This window comes from Anabrus simplex, chromosome 1 (genome assembly GCF_040414725.1).
Source record: "Anabrus simplex isolate iqAnaSimp1 chromosome 1, ASM4041472v1, whole genome shotgun sequence".
Lineage (NCBI taxonomy): Eukaryota > Metazoa > Arthropoda > Insecta > Orthoptera > Tettigoniidae > Anabrus > Anabrus simplex.
The window spans coordinates 244594802-244614423 of NC_090265.1; the positions used below are offsets into that span (position 1 = coordinate 244594802).

Here is a 19622-nt window from a genome sequence, read left to right on the forward strand (position 1 = left end):
ATTTATTTATTTATTTATTTATTTATTTATTTATTTATTTATTTATTTATTTATTTATGTATTTATGTATTTATTGCAATAAGTTAAACATACATATATGTTCATAAACAGGAAATATAAATCTTATGGGATCATACCAAATTTGAATATCCTGTTCCTTGTTCCACTGTTGAGATTCAGATGTTGGTTCCAGAAAGTCACTCCAACTACTTGGATAGCACTGCAACTTGCACTTGCTCACAGTATAAAAAACTGTTTTTCATGGAGTGCTCAGTTAGATTCTAGCATTTAAGTTAATTCCACCTGTAAAGGGAGTCCTTACATCTTCCATGTTTTGTCCTCACTCGATTCAATGTGGTCCACATCTTATGTCTGCTGGGAAGGTGCTCACCGGAAAATATGTTGTGCAGAGAAATGTCTGTGGTGGCTGTCGAGTAATCTCTCCATTCCTCCAGAGGGTTAAAGTTGGTAGCAACCTATATGCCACCATTACATAAGGGTGGGTGACATGACCTGAGCCTCTGCAGTTCAAGAATTGGAAGGTCTTCTAAAGCAGGTAGTTGAGAGTTCTTCAGATCTTCTTGTACTTTCGAATTAGAACATTTGTTCTTCTTAAATCAGATGCCATTATACCTGACAGAACTGCAAGCCAGTAAAGGGGAGCAGATTGTATGGTGCCAGATGAACGCATACTAGCATTTAGCTGAGTGTCGATGAGTCATGTCTAAGGACTATTCAGCCATACTGGTGCATAGTACTCGGCAAAAGAGAAAACCAGTCCCAAAGCAGAAAGTATTTGCATATGTTCCCCAATTTGAGCCACGTAATTTCCGAAGGATGTTGTTAGATTATACTTTAAATTATACTTAAAAGAAAGTGTGTGATCTAGAGCAGTGCCTAAATATTTTGGATACCAGTTATGTTGCAGATCTCGATGGCAAAATTTAATATCAAGTTTAGTGTAAGTTTGGTGGTTGATCAGATGGAAAAAAGACACCTCTGTTTTCGTAGGGTTAGGATTCAGCCTCCATTTCTTGAAGTAAGTTTCTAGTGAAACCAGGTCTCTCTGTAGCATTTTCTTGATGACTGATATGACAGAATGGTGACTGAATGCTGGAATAAAGCCTATAAACAAATTAAAATCTGTGCCATAAACATATTAGGAATGACAAAACCTTTTTTTTTTCAGCCATATGCTGATTAATAGATGTGGTGGTGGAATGAGGAGGTTCAAATTAAAATTAAAGCAAAGAAGAATGCATATAGAAATTGTCTGAATTTACAGTTTCCTGCTAATTATCAACTGTATTGTGATCTAAACAAAGCTGTTGTTGCAGTGTCAGAGAGACCAGTGAGTGGGTAGGCTGGAGGCGATGGAACGGAATACTGTACTGTGTGTTCGTGTATTTCTGTGGACTGAGGCTCCCCGTGCATCAGTGAGGGAAGCCGCTATTGCGAGTATGAAGGCAAATGGACCTGTATTAATGTTTGCTGTTGTGAGTATCGTCCTGCTGTTGAATACTGTTGAGCTGTTTAGTTGTTCACTACATTTGACTGTGCGAATTACTGGACTGTCTGTGGAATCGAACCAACGAACAGTCATCGTGTGTCGAGTGGCCATAGCCCTGTGTTCAGATCCAGTTGTGTACACACAGCTGCTGTACGAGGTGACTGGACTTGGGGAAGGTGAAAGTATTAAGTGTGCGCAGGTATAGCAATGGGCTGGACCACCTGCTGTGTCGTAAGGAAGAGGGACATGTGAATAGACTTGTAATTAGGCCATTTATAACTGATTAATATTTTGTGTGTGGGGGGGGGGTGTCATCCTGAAATAAATTAGTGATGAAACAGATAGTTTTATTCATAACAATATTAATGGGGCTTATGGAAGAAAGGAAGTAGAACTGGCTGAGTTAGCAAAGAGGATGCATCTGGATGTGTAAGGGAAGATAACAAGGAAGAGAGAGGAAATTATAAAGTGTACTTAATAGGTGTTAAAACGGGAAGGGCAATGTGTGGGGTAGGACTATTCTTTAGGAATAGTTTAACATGCAACATAGTTTCTGTTAGGTATGTAAATGAGGGAATGATGTGGGTAGGTTTAACTGTTGGAAGAATTAGGATGAGAAATATCTCGGTGTATTCACCGTGTGAGGGGTGCAGATGAGGATGAAGCTGACAAGTTTTATGGATTGCTGAGTGACATCATAGTCAGGGTCAGCAGCAAGGATAGGATAGTGCTAATGGGCGATTTCAATGTGAGTTGGAAGTAGAACTGAAGTTGATGGGGAAAAGTGGGGAATATACAGAAGATGATATGAAAGAGAAGCGTTTACTGGACTTCTGTGCTAGTATGGGATTAGCTGTACATGGGAAGGCAGGGGCACTAGATCCATAGCATATTATATCATAACTGGCTTTGAATTCAGGAAATATGATACAGACTACTATTTGGTCTGTAATGAACTAATTATCCGAAGGCCTAGGATAGAAAAGTGACATCTGTCTATAGATGAATAAGCGTAGAAAAGCTCCAGGATGAGAAAATTAGACAGAAATACATGGATATGATTAGTGAAAAGTTCCAAACAGTAGACGGTAAGCAGGTTCAAAATATAGAGTGTGGGTGGCATACAAGAATGCTGTAGTAGAACCACAAACAGAATGCCGGGGAACAACTATGTAAAAATGGGAAAAGGTAAACATCTTGGGGGAATGATGAAGGGCAGCTGTAAAACATAAAAGGCATATCAGAAATGGCTCCAAACATGGACTGACGCAGACAGATCGAAACAAATTATTGTTCAATCAAAGAAGAAGTTGTGGAAAGATTTTAGTAATAACCTGGAAAGGCTAGGTCAAGCAGCAGGGGAAACCTTCCTGGACAGTAATAAAGGATCTTAGAAATGGAGGGAAAAGGAAATGAATAGTGTTTTGGGTAAATCAAGTGTACTCATAATAGATTCCAGGAAATCACTGGACAGGTGGAAGGACAGTGATGTTGGTGAAATTACATGTGAAGAAGTGGAAATGGTGGTAAATAAACTCCATTGTCAGAAAGCAGCAAGAATAGATTAAATTAGATCTGAAATGGTGAATTGTAGTGGAAAGGCAGGGATAAAATGGCTTCATAGAGACTGTTAATGAAGGATTGCAACAATTATGCAGGTATTTCATTAACCAGTATACCAGGCAAGGTGTTCACCGGAATTTTGGAATGGAGGGTGCAATCACTGGTTGAGAGTAAGTTGGATGACAACCAGTGTGGTCTCAGACCAAAGAGAGCCTGTCAGGATTGGAATTTCAGTATACACCAAGTAATTGAAAAATGCTACAAGAGAAATAAGGTTTTTTAATTTTTTTTTGTTTTTGTACATCCATGTGGTTTTAACATCATATGGTTTTCTTAACATAATACAGAAGACGTGCATTGAAAGACGACTCTTTTTCTGTTTCCTCTTTTGTTTTTATTCTTTTTTTTGGGGGTACTAATATCTTACATTCTAAGTCATTTCATAAAAATACATTCTTATACACTGCATTTCATGTCTTGTTGCCTGGCACGTGCACAAACAGATATTCTGCTTGTTCGACACGGGAGAAAGCAACATTGAGTTGACCCTGTGTGAAAAAGGAGTCCTTCAAATTAACTCCGCAACTGTGGAATGTGTGATGCTGAGTCATACTATAAGCTAATATCACTGGAAATTGTAATAGTTTCAAACAAAATAACAATGACTTCTTTGATACTGGAAGTGGTTGACTTCTACTATCAGATGAGACAAAGCCAAAGCTCAGAATTGTGATCAGTTTTCCAGGTGCCAGATCTGAAAGTGCCCCTATTCTTGGCATCAAAGATAAGATGAATATCATGTTCTTCGACCCAGTCCATCAAAGCATATCCATATTCATTACTGTGCCTGTATTTCCACAGTTCATGATAGCTGTTGAAGTGCCCCAGGTATGTTGTAGGATGATTGTAAGTATTAAGCACTATAGAAGGCCAATTAATGCCAGGTCGCTTATAAATATTAACTACAGTTGTTTCACCTACTGTTGTTACAACTTCATGAATACAATCAGTATAGCTTATAGAAATAAGACATACATTTTCTATATTTTGTCTTACATGTTGCCATGCCATAAACATTATCATAGGTAGCACCCAGTAAGTCATACCCAGGTATTTTTCCTCTTGAACTAAGTTGAGCTTTGTTTGCTGCATGAGTTTCCTGGATTGCAACTAAATCAATTTTGTTGTCAACTAATATCTTATGCAGCACTTTGGGGTTTTGCTTTATTAATGCCTTCAATATTCAGCTGACAAACTCTTACACATTGTCCTAACTTTCTAGAGGGATAGTCCTCAGAAGAACCATTTGTCAGCTTATTCATGTTCTGATGTGTGATGTGATATTAAGCAGGAGATCTCGAGGATTGTATGGTTGCCAGTATTTTGTTGCTCGCTTAGGACCACCTGGGGGACACGTGCAGGGTAATTAGAAGGTTAAACCTGCAGATGTGAACAACAGCCATCCCCCTTTGTTCTGTATACTTCTTTGATGTGTACTTTGTTTTGAACACAACCTAATACATTGAAGGTTTATTTAGAGTACGAATATAAATGTTTTAACCATCAATTAAAATATGATATATAAGAGCAAGTTAAATAGCCAGCCTTTCTCGCTGCCTATGATTTGACTCACTGACTTTACCACACATTTTTATAACAGTCTAATCTGACAGATCTGCAGTGTTGTTTGAACGTGCATTGATTAGGTTGAACTCAAATCTGCATCATATTCGATGCATTTGCTCAAGAATAGCATAGTGTGGTTAGCTGTTTGATGGCTGGAGATGTAGCGTAGCAAAATACTAATTTCTGTTAGCTTAGTTTCGTTTGCTCCAGTAAAGTGACAGAGTAAGTACTTCAGGGACAAATGAAAAAAGGTTCAAAGTGATATTCTCACCAAAGCAATCATAGTTTGAATCCCAGTCCAGGAATGAGACACCTTGATTGTGTAAAACCATGTTCCTCTTAAGATTTGACCTAAAACTGAAAAACTCATGGCTATGAATTTGATATCAGCATTCACATAAATTGCAATCTTACTTGCTTGTTTTGCAAAATCTGTAGCTAGATAATGTAGGTCTGAAACAGTGTCGTGCTGAAAACAATTTATATCGCTGGATGTAGCTGACTCTGTGGATCAGTGATAGTGTAACGGCCTCCAGATCCCAAGATCACATGTTCAAACCCAGCACAGGTAGTCTAATTTTTGAAGGGAAGGTCCATTGTCCATTCGACAATCCATGTTGTTCAATTTCAGCATGTAAAAGATCTCTGGTGACACTTAAAACTCAGCCATAGATCACCCAAAAAGATACCAGTTTTTCTGCCATCTGGTAGAATAAAATGGAGTGTCAAAATTAACACATGGGCAGCCTAGATGGGGCTGATTCAAAACATCCTGCACATGGTAACAGAGGCCATACAATCATCATCATCATAATCATCATCATCATTGGCTCTATTGATATGACGAGCAGCAACTGTATATTGATCCTTTTACTACGAGTGTACCAGTCTCATCATATGTGTTTTGGCCAATGACTTGTACAGGGTTTCAGATATGCTTTACCCTGTTGTGCAGTGTTTTTGTTACAGGTGAGTTTGCACTTATTTGCCACATGTGGGTCAGGATCAATAGTGGGAAGGTAAACCATACAACATTAACACAAACAATTTACTTATGGTACAGAATTATGAAAGAAGGTGTTGAAACTATCTTTCTTGATTTTCCACACATTTTTGGCACCTCGTTATGTAACGTGTACCTGCACAGCAATTAATGTACATGTTATGTTATTGTGTAATATTTCATTGTGTGAGAAAATATTGAAGTATTTAAATTATGACATAATTAGTTTCTAGTACCATGATTATATAAATTTATGGATTGTAATGATTAAGGCATTTCTTATATTTATATTAATAAAAATCTCTGTAGGTACATGGTAAGAATCAGACAGCCTTTTTCTGGGACATTGCAACTCAGCTTACTGGTGTACCAAACGGAGGAGGGCACAAAACTTTGGGAAATACACTAACGTATATGTGAACTCAGATGAAACTAGTTAGGAAAAGGTGGTTTGACATGGAATAGAGATAAATTGAAGTTGAGTTGAAAAGGTGAAAAGCTGGAAGTTTGCTAGGATGTATAAATGTAGGATGTGTTATTCAGATGACTTATTACTCTTTAGTTATTCAGATGATGATTCTGTACTATTTCATTTGCTATGACTGTTATCAGTGTACCATGCTGTCAACCATATTGTGAAGTTTATTTTAAGACAGTAAGACAATGGTGTTGCTAGTGTGATTCATTCATGGTATAAATGAATGAAGAACTACGGATTTTGTCATAATTCAGTCTCTTTACTGAAATTAGCGTACATGAACTTTGTTGGTTCATTGGGACTGTGCATGTATTGGGCTATGTGGTAATAGCTTTACAAATATCATCAAATGTGCCAGGTTAGACAGCACTTCACTTCAGCAGTTACTATGCCTATCAGGCATGGAAAGGTGGCACCTGCAACCACACTGGAGAGAATGGTGATATGCGCACTAGCATAACTTGGCACGAGTTTGATATGAAGAGACTGTACCAAGTACAGTTCCGGAGTTTCAGGATGTGAGCCTCAAAACCAGTGAAGGAAGCAGCTATCTATGAGAGTGGGTAACCGCCTACTTCAAAGGTGCGAAGTAAATCGAAAATTCTAAGGGGAGAAGTTTGTTAGGGCTGATCAGATTTGTTCCAGAAACTTTGAAAATCTCATTTGTAAAAATGTTTGTTCGTTTTGTTAGTAATATATAGAGCAGAGTCAAACAGTTATTTATGTTAGCTTTGACTGCATGCTCTTAACATTTCTATAGTACCTTAAATTATAAAGTATTATTATTATTATTATTATTATTATTATTATTATTATTATTATTATTATTATTATTATTATTATTATTATTATTATTATTATTATTATTATTATCGCCCAGCGGAAAACCACTGCAATCAGCCACCCGAGTATTGGCGGGAAAACCATACCTCATTGGGTTAGGAGGAAATGCCAACCCAGAACCCTGAACATCTGGGGTTGTCCTTCTGCGGTTAACAACCGTAGTTGTAAATCGGAGCTTGCTCCACCCAAGGTTAACTACCTTCGAAAGTCAACCATGAAAAGGTCTTTTAGGAAACAAATTCCACCGTCCTGTCCAAGAAAGCAGGAGAAGGCTACATCGGATTCGGTGGGTAGCCACCTTGAAGACATCGAGTCGGAGCGTTGGCAATCACCCATTCCTATGCCAGCACATAAGAACAGGATCAAACAAGATCAGATCAACTACATTGCAACTTATAATATTAATTCCTAATTAATTTAATACTTAGTGCTTGACAATAATGTATTTTAGTGTACCATTTGCCACCGAGGTAGACACCTCATTTGCAAATAAAGAGATTTTGATTTGATTTGATTTGAATGATAAATATAGAAAGGTCACACAGAACATAAAACTGACAGATAACTTGGAAGAACTGGTTCCAATTCGCAGGCAACAAGCTGAAAATTTAGCCCCATTGAACACATGTAAAGGACATGCCTGGTGGACCTCAGTATGTGACAGAATTCATGAAGAAAGACATCAGGCATTGATAAAATTTCAAACACACAAAACAGAAGAAAGTGCAACCAACCTCAAAAATATCAGGAAAAAGTTCACACAAATTATCAGGAAAACCAAGAGACAATCACAGAAAGATCTAATTAACTCAATAGAAGAAAACTACCACAAAACCAATTCCAGAAACTTTTACAAAATGTTTGGAAGACAAGTAAAAAAATTTGCCCCTCCCACATTAATGCTGAAAAGTGAGGATGGAAAAACGACACATAATGACGAGGAAAATACCGAAATCATGGCAAAAGCATTCATTAAACTTTTGACTTGTGAAGAACCCCAGGAACTTTTAGCAATTAATACAGACACACCCATCAAAACCCCGCCTGAACTCATAAATCCCCCAACAATCCAAGAGGTGGAAACACCACTCAAAGAGTTCAAAAATTATAAGGCATGCGGAGAAGACCAAGTTTTTGCAGATATGTGGAAATATGCCAGTGATACAGTTCGAACATCCTTACACATGGCCCTAACAAAAATCTGGATAACAGAAAAGTTCCTCGAACATTGGACCACAGCCATAATCCACCCACTCCATAAAAAGGAGATAAAAGCAATCCAGATAATTACAGAGATGTCTCTCTCTTAGACTGCACATACAAGATTTTCTCCAGAATCCTATACAGGAGGATCAGAGAGCAACTAGAGGAAGAATTAGGTTAATACCAAGGAGGCTTCAGACCTTGGAGAAGCTGTGCAGAACAAATCATCACTTTAAAATTAGCCATAGCATATTACAAGAAGCAAAACAAACCTCTTGCAATAACCTTCGTGGACTTCAAAAAAGCGTACGACTGTATCCATAGACCTTCAATGTTGAAAATATTAAGAAATTTTGGGCTCCATCCAAAATTAATCAAATTAACCAACACTAAAACAAAAGTCAAGTTCAGAGGGGAATTCTCTGAGCCATTCATCATAAAAACAGACTTAAGACAAGGAGATTGCTTGTCACCACTGCTATTCAACTGTGCCTTGGAATATATAATGAGGGAATGGTACAAGAGTAACCCAAAGAACATCCGAATTGGAAGACCCAAAGACAACATAAGTTTAAATTGCCTAGGTTTTGCCGATGACCTTGTTCTCTTGTCCAACAATATTCAGGAAACCAGACAAGTTATATCACTACAGGAAATAACACAGAAAATTGGTCTTTGAATATCTTTTATAAAGACAGTAATCATGTTTACTGACCCACCACTCATAAACGAAATTGCCATAGGAAACCAAGAAATCAAAATTGTAGATAAATTTAAATATCTGGGAGAAATCATAACATATAACCTCAATGAAAAGCCAGCATGGCATAACAGAATAAATAAACTGACCAGAGCACAATATGTCACCAAGAATACCTACAACAAAAAAGGCATGTCAATAGCAACAAAATTAAAACATTACAAAACAGTCATTCAACCAGAAATAACATACACAAGCAAAACCATCTTCAAAACAACTAACTGCACAAATAGACAAAATACTGAAGATAGAGAGAAGAATCATTAGAACATGCATCAACAAATCATACCAAAAAGATGGACGCTGGAGAGTAGCTTCTAATGAAACAGTCTACAAGGAAGTAGAACCAGTAATGAGCTCAATCAGGAAGAAACGCATTTCATTTTTTGGACATCTAATCAGGACACCAGAGAACAGGATCATCAGGAGAATAGAAAAATTATGGAATAGTAAGTGCAGCATTAAGTGGATTACAGAAATCAAGGAAGATATGGATGAACTAAAAATTACACTGGAAGACCTAAAAAACAAAACCGACAAAATCAAGAAAGTCACAAGCAAACCAGACTGCAAATCAGAATCAACAAACAGACAATAGGAAGGGTGATTTCCGATGAAGAAAGAAGGATAAGATCAGAGAGAATTAAGAAGTACTGGGCTGACAGGAAACTAAAAAATTCTTTGTATAAAGTTGGCTAGAGTGGTCCAATGAAGGCCATAAAATGTAAATAAATAAATAAATAAATTATTATTATTATTATTATTATTATTATTATTATTATTATTATTATTATTATCATCATCATCATTTTGCAGGTTTTTTCATTTCATTGGAAGTTGCCAAGTTATAATTATATTAAATTGTGGTACAGGTGTTAATAGGGTATTATTACTACTATCATCAATTTTTGTATTGTTAAAATTGATGCTTAAATGTTGAGCAAGTATTTTCATAATGTTAGTGTCATCACTCACTGTAGTTCACGTTGAGGAATCCCAGCAGTTTTCTGACAAATATTATGTTTCAGTTCTTGTGTAGTATGGGGGTTCGTCTTTTTAATTTATCCCAGAGGTAATAATCGCAGGTGGATAAATTGGGGGTACTGAGGGAACTACAAATCCCTACTAATAACTCTATTCTGTGGAAACACTTTGTGAATTTCTTTCATATCATTTGCTGTGTGAGCAGTGGCAGAGTCCTGTTGAAAAAATGCAAAATCACGCTCCTTGTCAGTTAATTCTCTGGAAAGTGAGGAGGGGGTAGTATGGTATTCACATAACAGAATTGACTGCATTCTAAAAAATTTTTTTTTTTTTTAATGGTAATATGATTTTTTCACCACTGATAGCACACCATACACCAATTTCTAGTAATAGTGCTACTGGAGTGAGAGAATCAGCCGTCTAGGAATAGTTCTAGTCCGTTGCCCAGAAGACGCGGATGTATGGCAATATCACATGTAAATTCACCCTTCTGGGAGGTTTCTCTCGTGTCCCCCAATCTCACTTCAGCATTGGATATTTTGTCTCACTACTATGAGACCAATAATCTCAAACCAAATCCATCAAAAACTAAAGTATGTGCTTTCCATCTGAATAAACAAATAAGCATCAAGGAAGCTGCAAGTGAATTGGAAGGACAAAGTCCTAGAACATAATCACACACTGAAATACTTGGGTGTTACTTTGGATCATTCTCTAACTTACAGGGAGCACTGTTCAAACATCAAGGCAAAGGTCTCCTCTCAGAACTCCCTGCTCCGTAAAGTGACAGGTTCAGAGTGGGGCGCTCACCCTCATACGGTAAGGACAACAGCCTTAGCACTTTGTTATTCAGCAGGGGAGTATGCTAGTCCCGTTTGGTATAAATCTACACATGCCAGAAAGGTCAATGTCTCCCTGAATGAAACATGCAGACATTACAGGATGTCTGAAACCAACACCAGCAGACAAACTGTACTCCCTTGCAGGAATAGCCTCTTCTGAAATCAGACGCGAAGTAGCTGCAAATGTGGAGAAGTTCAAGGCTTCTACCAGCTCAGCCCACCCCCTACATGAACACAAACTACCACCCACTCGATTGAAGTCCAGGAACAGTTTTATGCACTCCTCATCCCCGCTAGTGCAGATGCAAAAAACACCAGACTTTTACTCTGGAATCAGAAGATCCCTTTTCATCCAGAACTCTTGAAATTGAAGGAAAAGCTTCCCCTTGGTCATGAAGAAACCTGGACTACATGGAAGGCACTGAACAGACTAAGAGCAGGCGTTGGAAGATCAAAGGACAATATGAAGAAATGGGGCCTCCTGAAGGGGGATCAGACCCTATGTGAATGCGGCATGGTACAAACAAGAAGGCACCTAATTAATTGCCCTCTACGCCCTGTTAAATTCACAGAACTTTATCTGGCACAGGCCAGTATCAGTGCTGTTAACGTGGCCAAATTCTGGGCCGTTATTTTGTAAATAACTGTTTAATTTTATGTAATATTGTAATTTCATTTATTTTATCTAATTTGCAATCTGTAATCTATATTGTGCTACTGACATAAATAAATAAATAAATAAATAAATAAATAAATAAATAAATAAATAAGTAAATAAATAAATAAATAAATAAATACACCAATTTTTGTATCATGTTCACTTGATGTGCAAATTCCTTTTTAACAATATTCCAGTAATTGTTTTGTGTATACACAACTATTGAGGTGGAATCAGACCTCGTCCAAGAAGAATATTAAATGTGGGTCTATTTGTTCATTGTATATATTTTTCATACTTCATTCACAAAATGTGTGCCTAGGTACAGGGTCACCCATTTGAAGGGATGTGTCAGTTATTTTATACAGCTTTTATGTGTAATAAGTAGCCTTTTGCACAGACTTGAATGAAATTCCCATTTGTTGGGCAAGATGGAGTGATTTTTTTTTTAGAAAAGTTATGTCTTATGCCTGGGAGTCTTCTGAAAATTTGCGTTACGGATGTTAGTGTGACGGAAGTGTAACCCTAGCTGCCGTGCAGGCTGTCTTATGGCTGGTGGTCATCTGAAATTACGAACTGTTGATGGATGGCCATGACCAAGAGACATATTTATGATCATTTGATTTTCACAAAGGGAAAAGGTTTTGGTTTCTTAGGTTGGATACTTTCATTTTCCTTTAAATTATTATAAAGGTTACGGACTGTTTTACGACTTGGAACATTTACACCTGGAAATATTTCATGAAACAGTCTTTGAACTTCATGAACTTACTGATTTAACACACATGAATCTTGCATAAAGACACACTGTAACACATATGAATCTTGCATAAAGGCACACTGTGCTGCTGAAAACACACTACAGATATACAACTACTGTATGATATTGGGCACATGTACAAGGTCAGCTAGCAGGGATGCGCACACACACAGAACAAAAGGCTGGGGTAGGCAACAAAACATGCGATTCCAGTCCTGTGTGCGATGAACGAGTGGGTAACTTGCCCGTAGGAAAAACGCCACGCTCACTGGAGTAAAGCATATCATCTGATCACTGTGTAGAAGACAAACAACCAAGGGACTTCTGGTTCATAGGGATTAGCTTCTCTATTCAGTAAGTTTGTAGTTTAACTATTATATTCTTTGTGAACACTTGTATATTTAAAAAAACTATTTTTATGTTTTCCTAGCTTTTCTTGCTGCAGTAGAGAATCTGAGAATTGCTTACTCGATCAAAGGGATTGACAGACTGATAAGAGCTCACGGCCAAACATTACACGACATCTTTGTCCTCAGAACAGGATTCTTCAGTCGCATTCCAGATATGGTTGTATGGCCAGGTAATGTATGTTCTTCAAATAATAATCAGTTTGCAAAGAACCTTTGTATGGTATGTATTTTTTTCTCATCTAATGTCTGAAAATTGTATGATATTCATTTATCGCATCATGGCTTTATAAGGCACCAGTAAAAGTTTGAAGTTGTGTATATGCAGCATGTCTATGGAGACATTTGCCACATTTGATGATGATGATGATGATGATGATGATGATGATGCTTGTTGTTTAAAGGGGCCTAACATCAAAGGTCATCGGCCCTTGCCACATTTGTTTAATGTTAAAATAAGATGTGGTACAAGTAAAATATTATGTTCAATTTCCTTTAAAAGGAAAATTATAGAACAGGAGACGAGGGATCTTCAAAGGCTAAGGGAGTAAACCCCAAAAGAAAATCCTCAGATGCATTATTGTTAGGTCAGCAGAGGAGTAAATTTGTATATGCTTTCAACTACAATACAAGCCTCGGATGGAAATTTAAAAATGGAAATGGAATTGACAAGTCTCTGACTACAATTGCACAGTATGATGGTAATGCTGATGTTCGTGCAAGTGTTAGATCAGAGAACTGAGACCTGTGTAGAATCTCTTTTAAATGTTTTCTGTATGATGTGGAATGATGTTGTAGAATATTTTATTTGTAAACCTTTTTTAAGGAATACTTACTGTATGATGTTGAGTGTTGTGGCAGAATATTTTATTTGTATTCCATTTAGCTACCTAACCTGTATGGTGTAAAATATTTTTGTAGTATGTTTTATTTTTATTCCCTTTATCTACTTAGGAAACTACTAGATTGTAAATTATTGTTCTATAATAGCTGGAACAGACCAGAAAGGTTGTGATGCGGACTTTTAGAACAGGATGTGTGGGCCCCTGTCGGTTGTCGATTCTAGAAATATGTCCTTACTAATTCTGGAAGATGGAAAGTTTGCGATTAATGTCTGTTTATGTTCTGGAGCATAGTCAAAACATCGCGACTTGGTAAAGTGTTATGATTGGTGGGTCTGGGTGGTGACAGGCAAGCTCCTGTATTCTGATTGGCCACTCGGTAATCGCACCGAGGCCAGACTTCCCTTTTTAAGTGAGCAAGGCAAGATTTCGTAGTCTTTCGTTCTCTCGTTAGTCCAAAGTTTTGACACACGTCGGCAACTCCTCGCTCCCGGGACTGGCTACCTTGGGGTAAGCCCTCTTGATTTCGGTTCCACTTTAATTTATATTTAATGTCCGCTTGCATTTTCACATAGTTTACCCTACTCACCACTCAATTACTTCAGGAGCCTTAGCTTTTCAGCTGGGCCTGCCTGTTTGCTTTTGAGGCATTCCCCTTTCCTTGTTTTGCTAAACATGTAATTTGTAGATTAATTTTCCTCGGGGTTTGCCTCTAGTAACTCCGTGTCACTTCATGCAGGCTAGTTTTTTCGCTGCCCCACATCAGAAGTGTTTTTGGTGTGGGAGCAAGTTGAACTGGCCTCTGCGCCAAGTTTAGAAATTTCTGATTTCCCCCTATTTCAGTTATGTTTCTCAGATGTCTTAGAAAGCATGTTAACTTCCATTTGAATGTTGTATTGGTAGCTTGTGTTTCCTCTTACCTTCAAACTTGTATTGTAGAACTTGGATTATGCTAAGATATAGTTAGTTAACCTCTTGGCCTAATAGCTAAGCTGTTGTCAAACAACATCTAAACTTGTATTCGTAAATTATGGAACTGGATTGTTTTGGATAGATGAATTTTGTTCGAATCTTACCTTGTAATGTTCATTTTGAAAATAATACCTTGGATCAAGAAATCACCGTCGATTTTTCTGGAAACCCACAACTTTATCTCTCTGGCCTTGGTAGGCTCCCAGCCCCATTCCACGTTCCTTTAGTCGTCATGTTGCCCAACCTGATATTTGTGTGTATTTGGCGCAGTTCATTTGATGTTTACGGCGTGTTAACGTTTTAAGGTACCGTGTAATTTGATTTATTTTCCTCCCTTTTTAACTGTGTATCGTGTAACCGCTGGAAGCCTGGTTACAAGAAAAAAAACCAGATTTGGAACAATAAATATTTTAACAATGAATCGGAAGGAAAATGAATTGATTGACCTAATGGAGAGACGAAAACGTGACATCCTGGGATTAAATGAAGTAAAATGGAAAGGGAAAGGAATGAAGAAACTAAGAAAGGGGTATACCTTGTACTGGATGGGTAACAGTAAAGAGAAAAGAAATGGTGTGGGATTTCTAGTGAATCAGAATGTCGAACCAATAGCTGAAGTTGAGTATGTAAATTAAAGAACGATAATAATGCACATACATGTAAACAAGGAACTACTGAAGATAATACAGGTGTATGCTATAAAGACAGGATGTAGCATGGAAGAAAAGAAGAGTTCTTCAATGAACTGGAAACGCATATTGTTGGAGATGGGATCATGATAATGGGAGATCTGAATGCTCATGTGGGAACTGATAGAATGGGATATGAGAATGTTCTGGGCCCACATGGGTATGGCGATAGAAATGAAGATGGAGAGAAACTGTTGGACTTTTGCATCAGAAATAACCTGATAATGAAAAACACATGGTTTATGAAGAGGAATAGCCATAAGATCAGCTGATATAGTTGGGATGGACAGTATGGAACACTCATCGATTTTATAACAACAGACCAAGAATGGGGAAGATACATCATGAATACAAAGATAATCCCCGGTGAAAGTATGAAAGGTGATCATAGATTATTGACTGTGGAATTAAAACAAGTAAAAATCCCTAAAATCGTATTGAAGAAAAACCAAAGATCAGGAACTGGTAATTGGAGGAGGAGGATAAAAGAATGGCATTCCAAGATTGTATTAAAAGGAAGTTGCCTAACACGGAAGTACGAAGTGGAGAAGAAGAGCGGGACAATTTAAGACAGACATTTGTGGGAGCAGCAATTGAGGTATGCGGGAAAACAAAAGCAAAGGTTAAGGGAAAGGAAACATAGTGGTGGACAGACAAAATAAAAAAAGAAATAAAAGAAAGGAACAAGGTGAAGAAAGAAATGGATAAGGAAAAGCAAAAAACTTATCAGAGGGATGAGTATAATATAGAAAGGTTACATGTGGAATCCTCCTCTGCGAACCATGTGACCTTGCCGCGGTGGGGAGGCTTGCGTGTCCCAATGATGCAGATAGCCGAGCCGCAGGTGCAACCATATCGGATGGGTATCTGTTGAGAGACCAGACTAACGAATGGTTCATCGAAAGGGGGGTAGCAGCCTTTCGGTAGTTGCAAGGGCGGCAGTCTAGATGATTGACTGATACGGCCTTGTAATAATACTCAACATGGCTTAGCTGTGTTGATACTGCTACACGGCTGAAAGCAACGGGAAACTACAGCCGTAACCACCTCCCGAGGACATGCAGCTCTCTCTGTATGAATGATGTACTGATGATGGCTTCCTCCCGGGTAAAATATTCCGGAGGTAAACTAGTCCCCCATTCGGATCTCCGGGTGGGGACTACACGAGAGGGGGCGATCATCAGGAAGATGGATACTGACATTCTGCGAGTCGGAGCGTGGAATGTTAGAAGTTTGAATCGTTGTGGTAGGTTAGAGAATCTGAAAAGGGAGATGGATAGGCTAAAGTTAGATGTAGTTGGTATAAGTGAAGTACGTTGGCAGGAAGAACAGGATTTTTGGTCAGGCGACTACCGAATTATCAACACGAAATCAAACAGGGGTAATGCAGGAGTTGGTTTGATAATGAATAAGAAAATAGGGCAGCGGATAAGCTACTACGACCAGCATAGTGAAAGAATTATTGTCGCCAAGATAGACACCAAACCAATGCCCACCACAATAGTGCAGGTCTATATGCCTACTAGTTCAGCGGATGATGAAGAAATTGAAAGAATATATGAGGAGATAGAAGATTTAATACAATATGTCAAAGGTGACGAGAATCTAATTGTGATGGGAGACTGGAACGCAGTGGTAGGCCAAGGAAGAGAAGGTAGTACAGTAGGAGAATTTGGATTGGGACAAAGAAACGAAAGAGGAAGTCGGCTGGTTGAATTCTGCACTGACCATAATTTAGTCCTCGCCAATACTTGGTTCAAACACCACAAACGACGGCTGTATACGTGGACGAGACCTGGAGACACTGGAAGGTATCAAATAGACTTCATTATGATTAGGCAGAGATTCAGAAACCAGGTGTTGGATTGCAAAACTTTCCCAGGAGCAGACGTGGACTCTGACCACAACTTGTTGGTCATGAAATGCCATCTGAAATTGAAGAAATTGAAGAAAGGAAAGAATGCAAAAAGATGGGATCTAGACAAGTTGAAAGAAAAGAGTGTGATGGATTGTTTCAAGGAACATGTTGCACAAGGACTAAATGAAAAGGCCGAAGGAAACACAGTAGAGGAAGAGTGGAGAGTCATGAAAAATGAAGTCAGTAGGGCTGCTGAAGAAATGTTAGGAAGGAAGAAAAGATCAACTAAGAATCAGTGGATAACTCAGGAGATACTAGACCTGATTGATGAACGACGAAAATACAAGAATGCTAGAAATGAAGAGGGCAGAAAAGAATACAGGCGATTAAAGAATGAAGTGGATAGAAAGTGCAAGGTAGCTAAGGAAGAATGGCTGAAGGAAAAGTGCAAGGATGTCGAAGGCTGTATGGTCCTGGGAAAGGTAGATGCTGCATACAGGAATATCAAGGAAACCTTTGGAGAAAGAAAATCTAGGTGCATGAATATTAAGAGCTCAGATGGAAAGCCACTTCTAGGGAAAGAAGACAAAGCAGAAAGATGGCAGGAGCATATCCAACAGTTGTATCAAGGTAACGATGTAGATAATTTCGTTTTGGAACATGAAGAGGCTGTTGATGCTGATGAAATGGGAGACCCAATTTTGAGGTCAGAGTTTGACAGAGCTGTGAGTGACCTAAATAGGAACAAGGCACCTGGAATTGATGATATTCCCGCTGAATTACTGACTGCCTTAGGAGAAACCAGCATGGTAAGGTTATTTCGTTTAGTGTGCAAGATGTATGAGACAGGAGAAGTCCCATCCGATTTTCAGCAGAATGTTGTTATACCTATTCCCAAGAAAGCCGGTGCTGACAGGTGTGAAAACTACCGCACTATTAGTTTAGTATCTCATGCCTGCAAAATTTTAACACGTATTATTTACAGAAGAATGGAAAAACAAGTTGAAGCTGAGTTGGGGGAAGATCAATTTGGCTTCAGAAGAAATGTAGGAACACGTGAAGCAATCCTGACTTTACGTCTGATCTTAGAGGATCGAATCAAGAAGGACAAGCCCACGTACATGGCATTCGTAGATCTAGAAAAGGCATTCGATAATGTTGATTGGACCAGGCTATTTATGATTCTGAAGATGATAGGGATCAGATACCGAGAACGAAGAATTATCTACAACCTGTATAAAAATCAGTCTGCAGTGATAAGAATCGAGGGCTTTGAAAAAGAAGCAGCAATTCAGAAAGGAGTGAGGCAAGGCTGCAGTTTGTCCCCTCTCCTTTTCAATGTTTACATAGAACAGGCAGTAAAGGAAATCAAAGAGAAATTTGGAAAGGGAATCACAGTCCAAGGAGAGGAAATCAAAACCTTGAGATTTGCCGATGATATTGTTATTTTATCTGAGACTGCAGAAGATCTTGAGAAGTTGCTGAATGGTATGGATGAAGTCTTAGGTAAGGAGTACAAGATGAAAATAAATAAGTCCAAAACAAAAGTAATGGAGTGCAGTCGAACGAAGGCAGGTGATGTAGGGAATATTAGATTAGGAAACGAAGTCTTAAAGGAAGTAGATGAATATTGTTATTTGGGTAGTAAAATAACCAACGATGGCAGAAGTAAGGAGGACATAAAATGCAGACTAGCACAAGCAAGGAAGAGCTTTCTTAAGAAAAGAAATTTGCTCACTTCAAACATTGATATCGGAATTAGAAAAATGTTTTTGAAGACTTTTGTGTGGAGCGTGGCATTGTATGGAAGTGAAACATGGACGATAACTAGCTCAGAAAGAAAGAGAATAGAAGCTTTTGAAATGTGGTGTTACAGAAGAATGCTGAAGGTGAGATGGATAGATCGAATCACGAATGAAGAGATACTGAATCGAATTGGTGAGAGGAGATCGATTTGGCTAAATTTGACGAGAAGAAGAGATAGAATGATAGGACACATCTTAAGACACCCAGGACTTGTTCAGTTGGTTTTTGAAGGAAGTGTAGGTGGCAAGAACGGTAGGGGTAGACCAAGGTATGAATATGACAAACAGATTAGAGCAGATGTAGGATGCAATAGCTACGTAGAAATGAAAAGGTTAGCACAGGATAGGGTGGCATGGAGAGCTGCATCAAACCAGTCTATGGACTGATGACTCAAACAACACACATGTGGAATTCAAAAGATTGAAACTACAAGTAAAGAGGAGTATCAAGGAAGAAAAGGAGAAATGTTGGGGAGAGTTTATGAACAAAATTGAGCAAGATAGTCGAGGAAATCAGAAACTATTGTACAGAGTAATAAAATCGAAAAGAATAAATCAAGAAAAAATCAAGGCATTAGAGAGGGAAGATGGATCCATTGTACATGACGAAAACGGTCTTTAGAAGGTGATGGCAAAGTATTTTGAAAAACTTTATAATGAGAATGACTGCTCGGAGGAAGAAGGAGATAAGAAAATGGAAATAATAGATGGAGAAAAAGAAGAGAACCCGATAACATGGTTGGAACTTGAAAGGGCAGTGAAAGCAATGACCAAAGGTAAAGCAAGTGGAAAAGACGAATTCAATGCTGATATGATTAC

The 19622-nt window shown here is 38.2% G+C and overlaps 1 protein-coding gene across 1 annotated transcript in view; it reads left to right on the forward strand.

The window, feature by feature from the left end:
• Positions 1-19622, forward strand: part of Agps (alkyldihydroxyacetonephosphate synthase) — a 285528-nt gene that overhangs the window by 168142 nt on the left and 97764 nt on the right. Inside the window, exon 4 of the mRNA XM_067159073.2 lies at positions 12661-12810. Coding sequence (XP_067015174.2) covers positions 12661-12810 — 150 coding nt within the window. The remainder of the gene's footprint in view (positions 1-12660; positions 12811-19622) is intronic.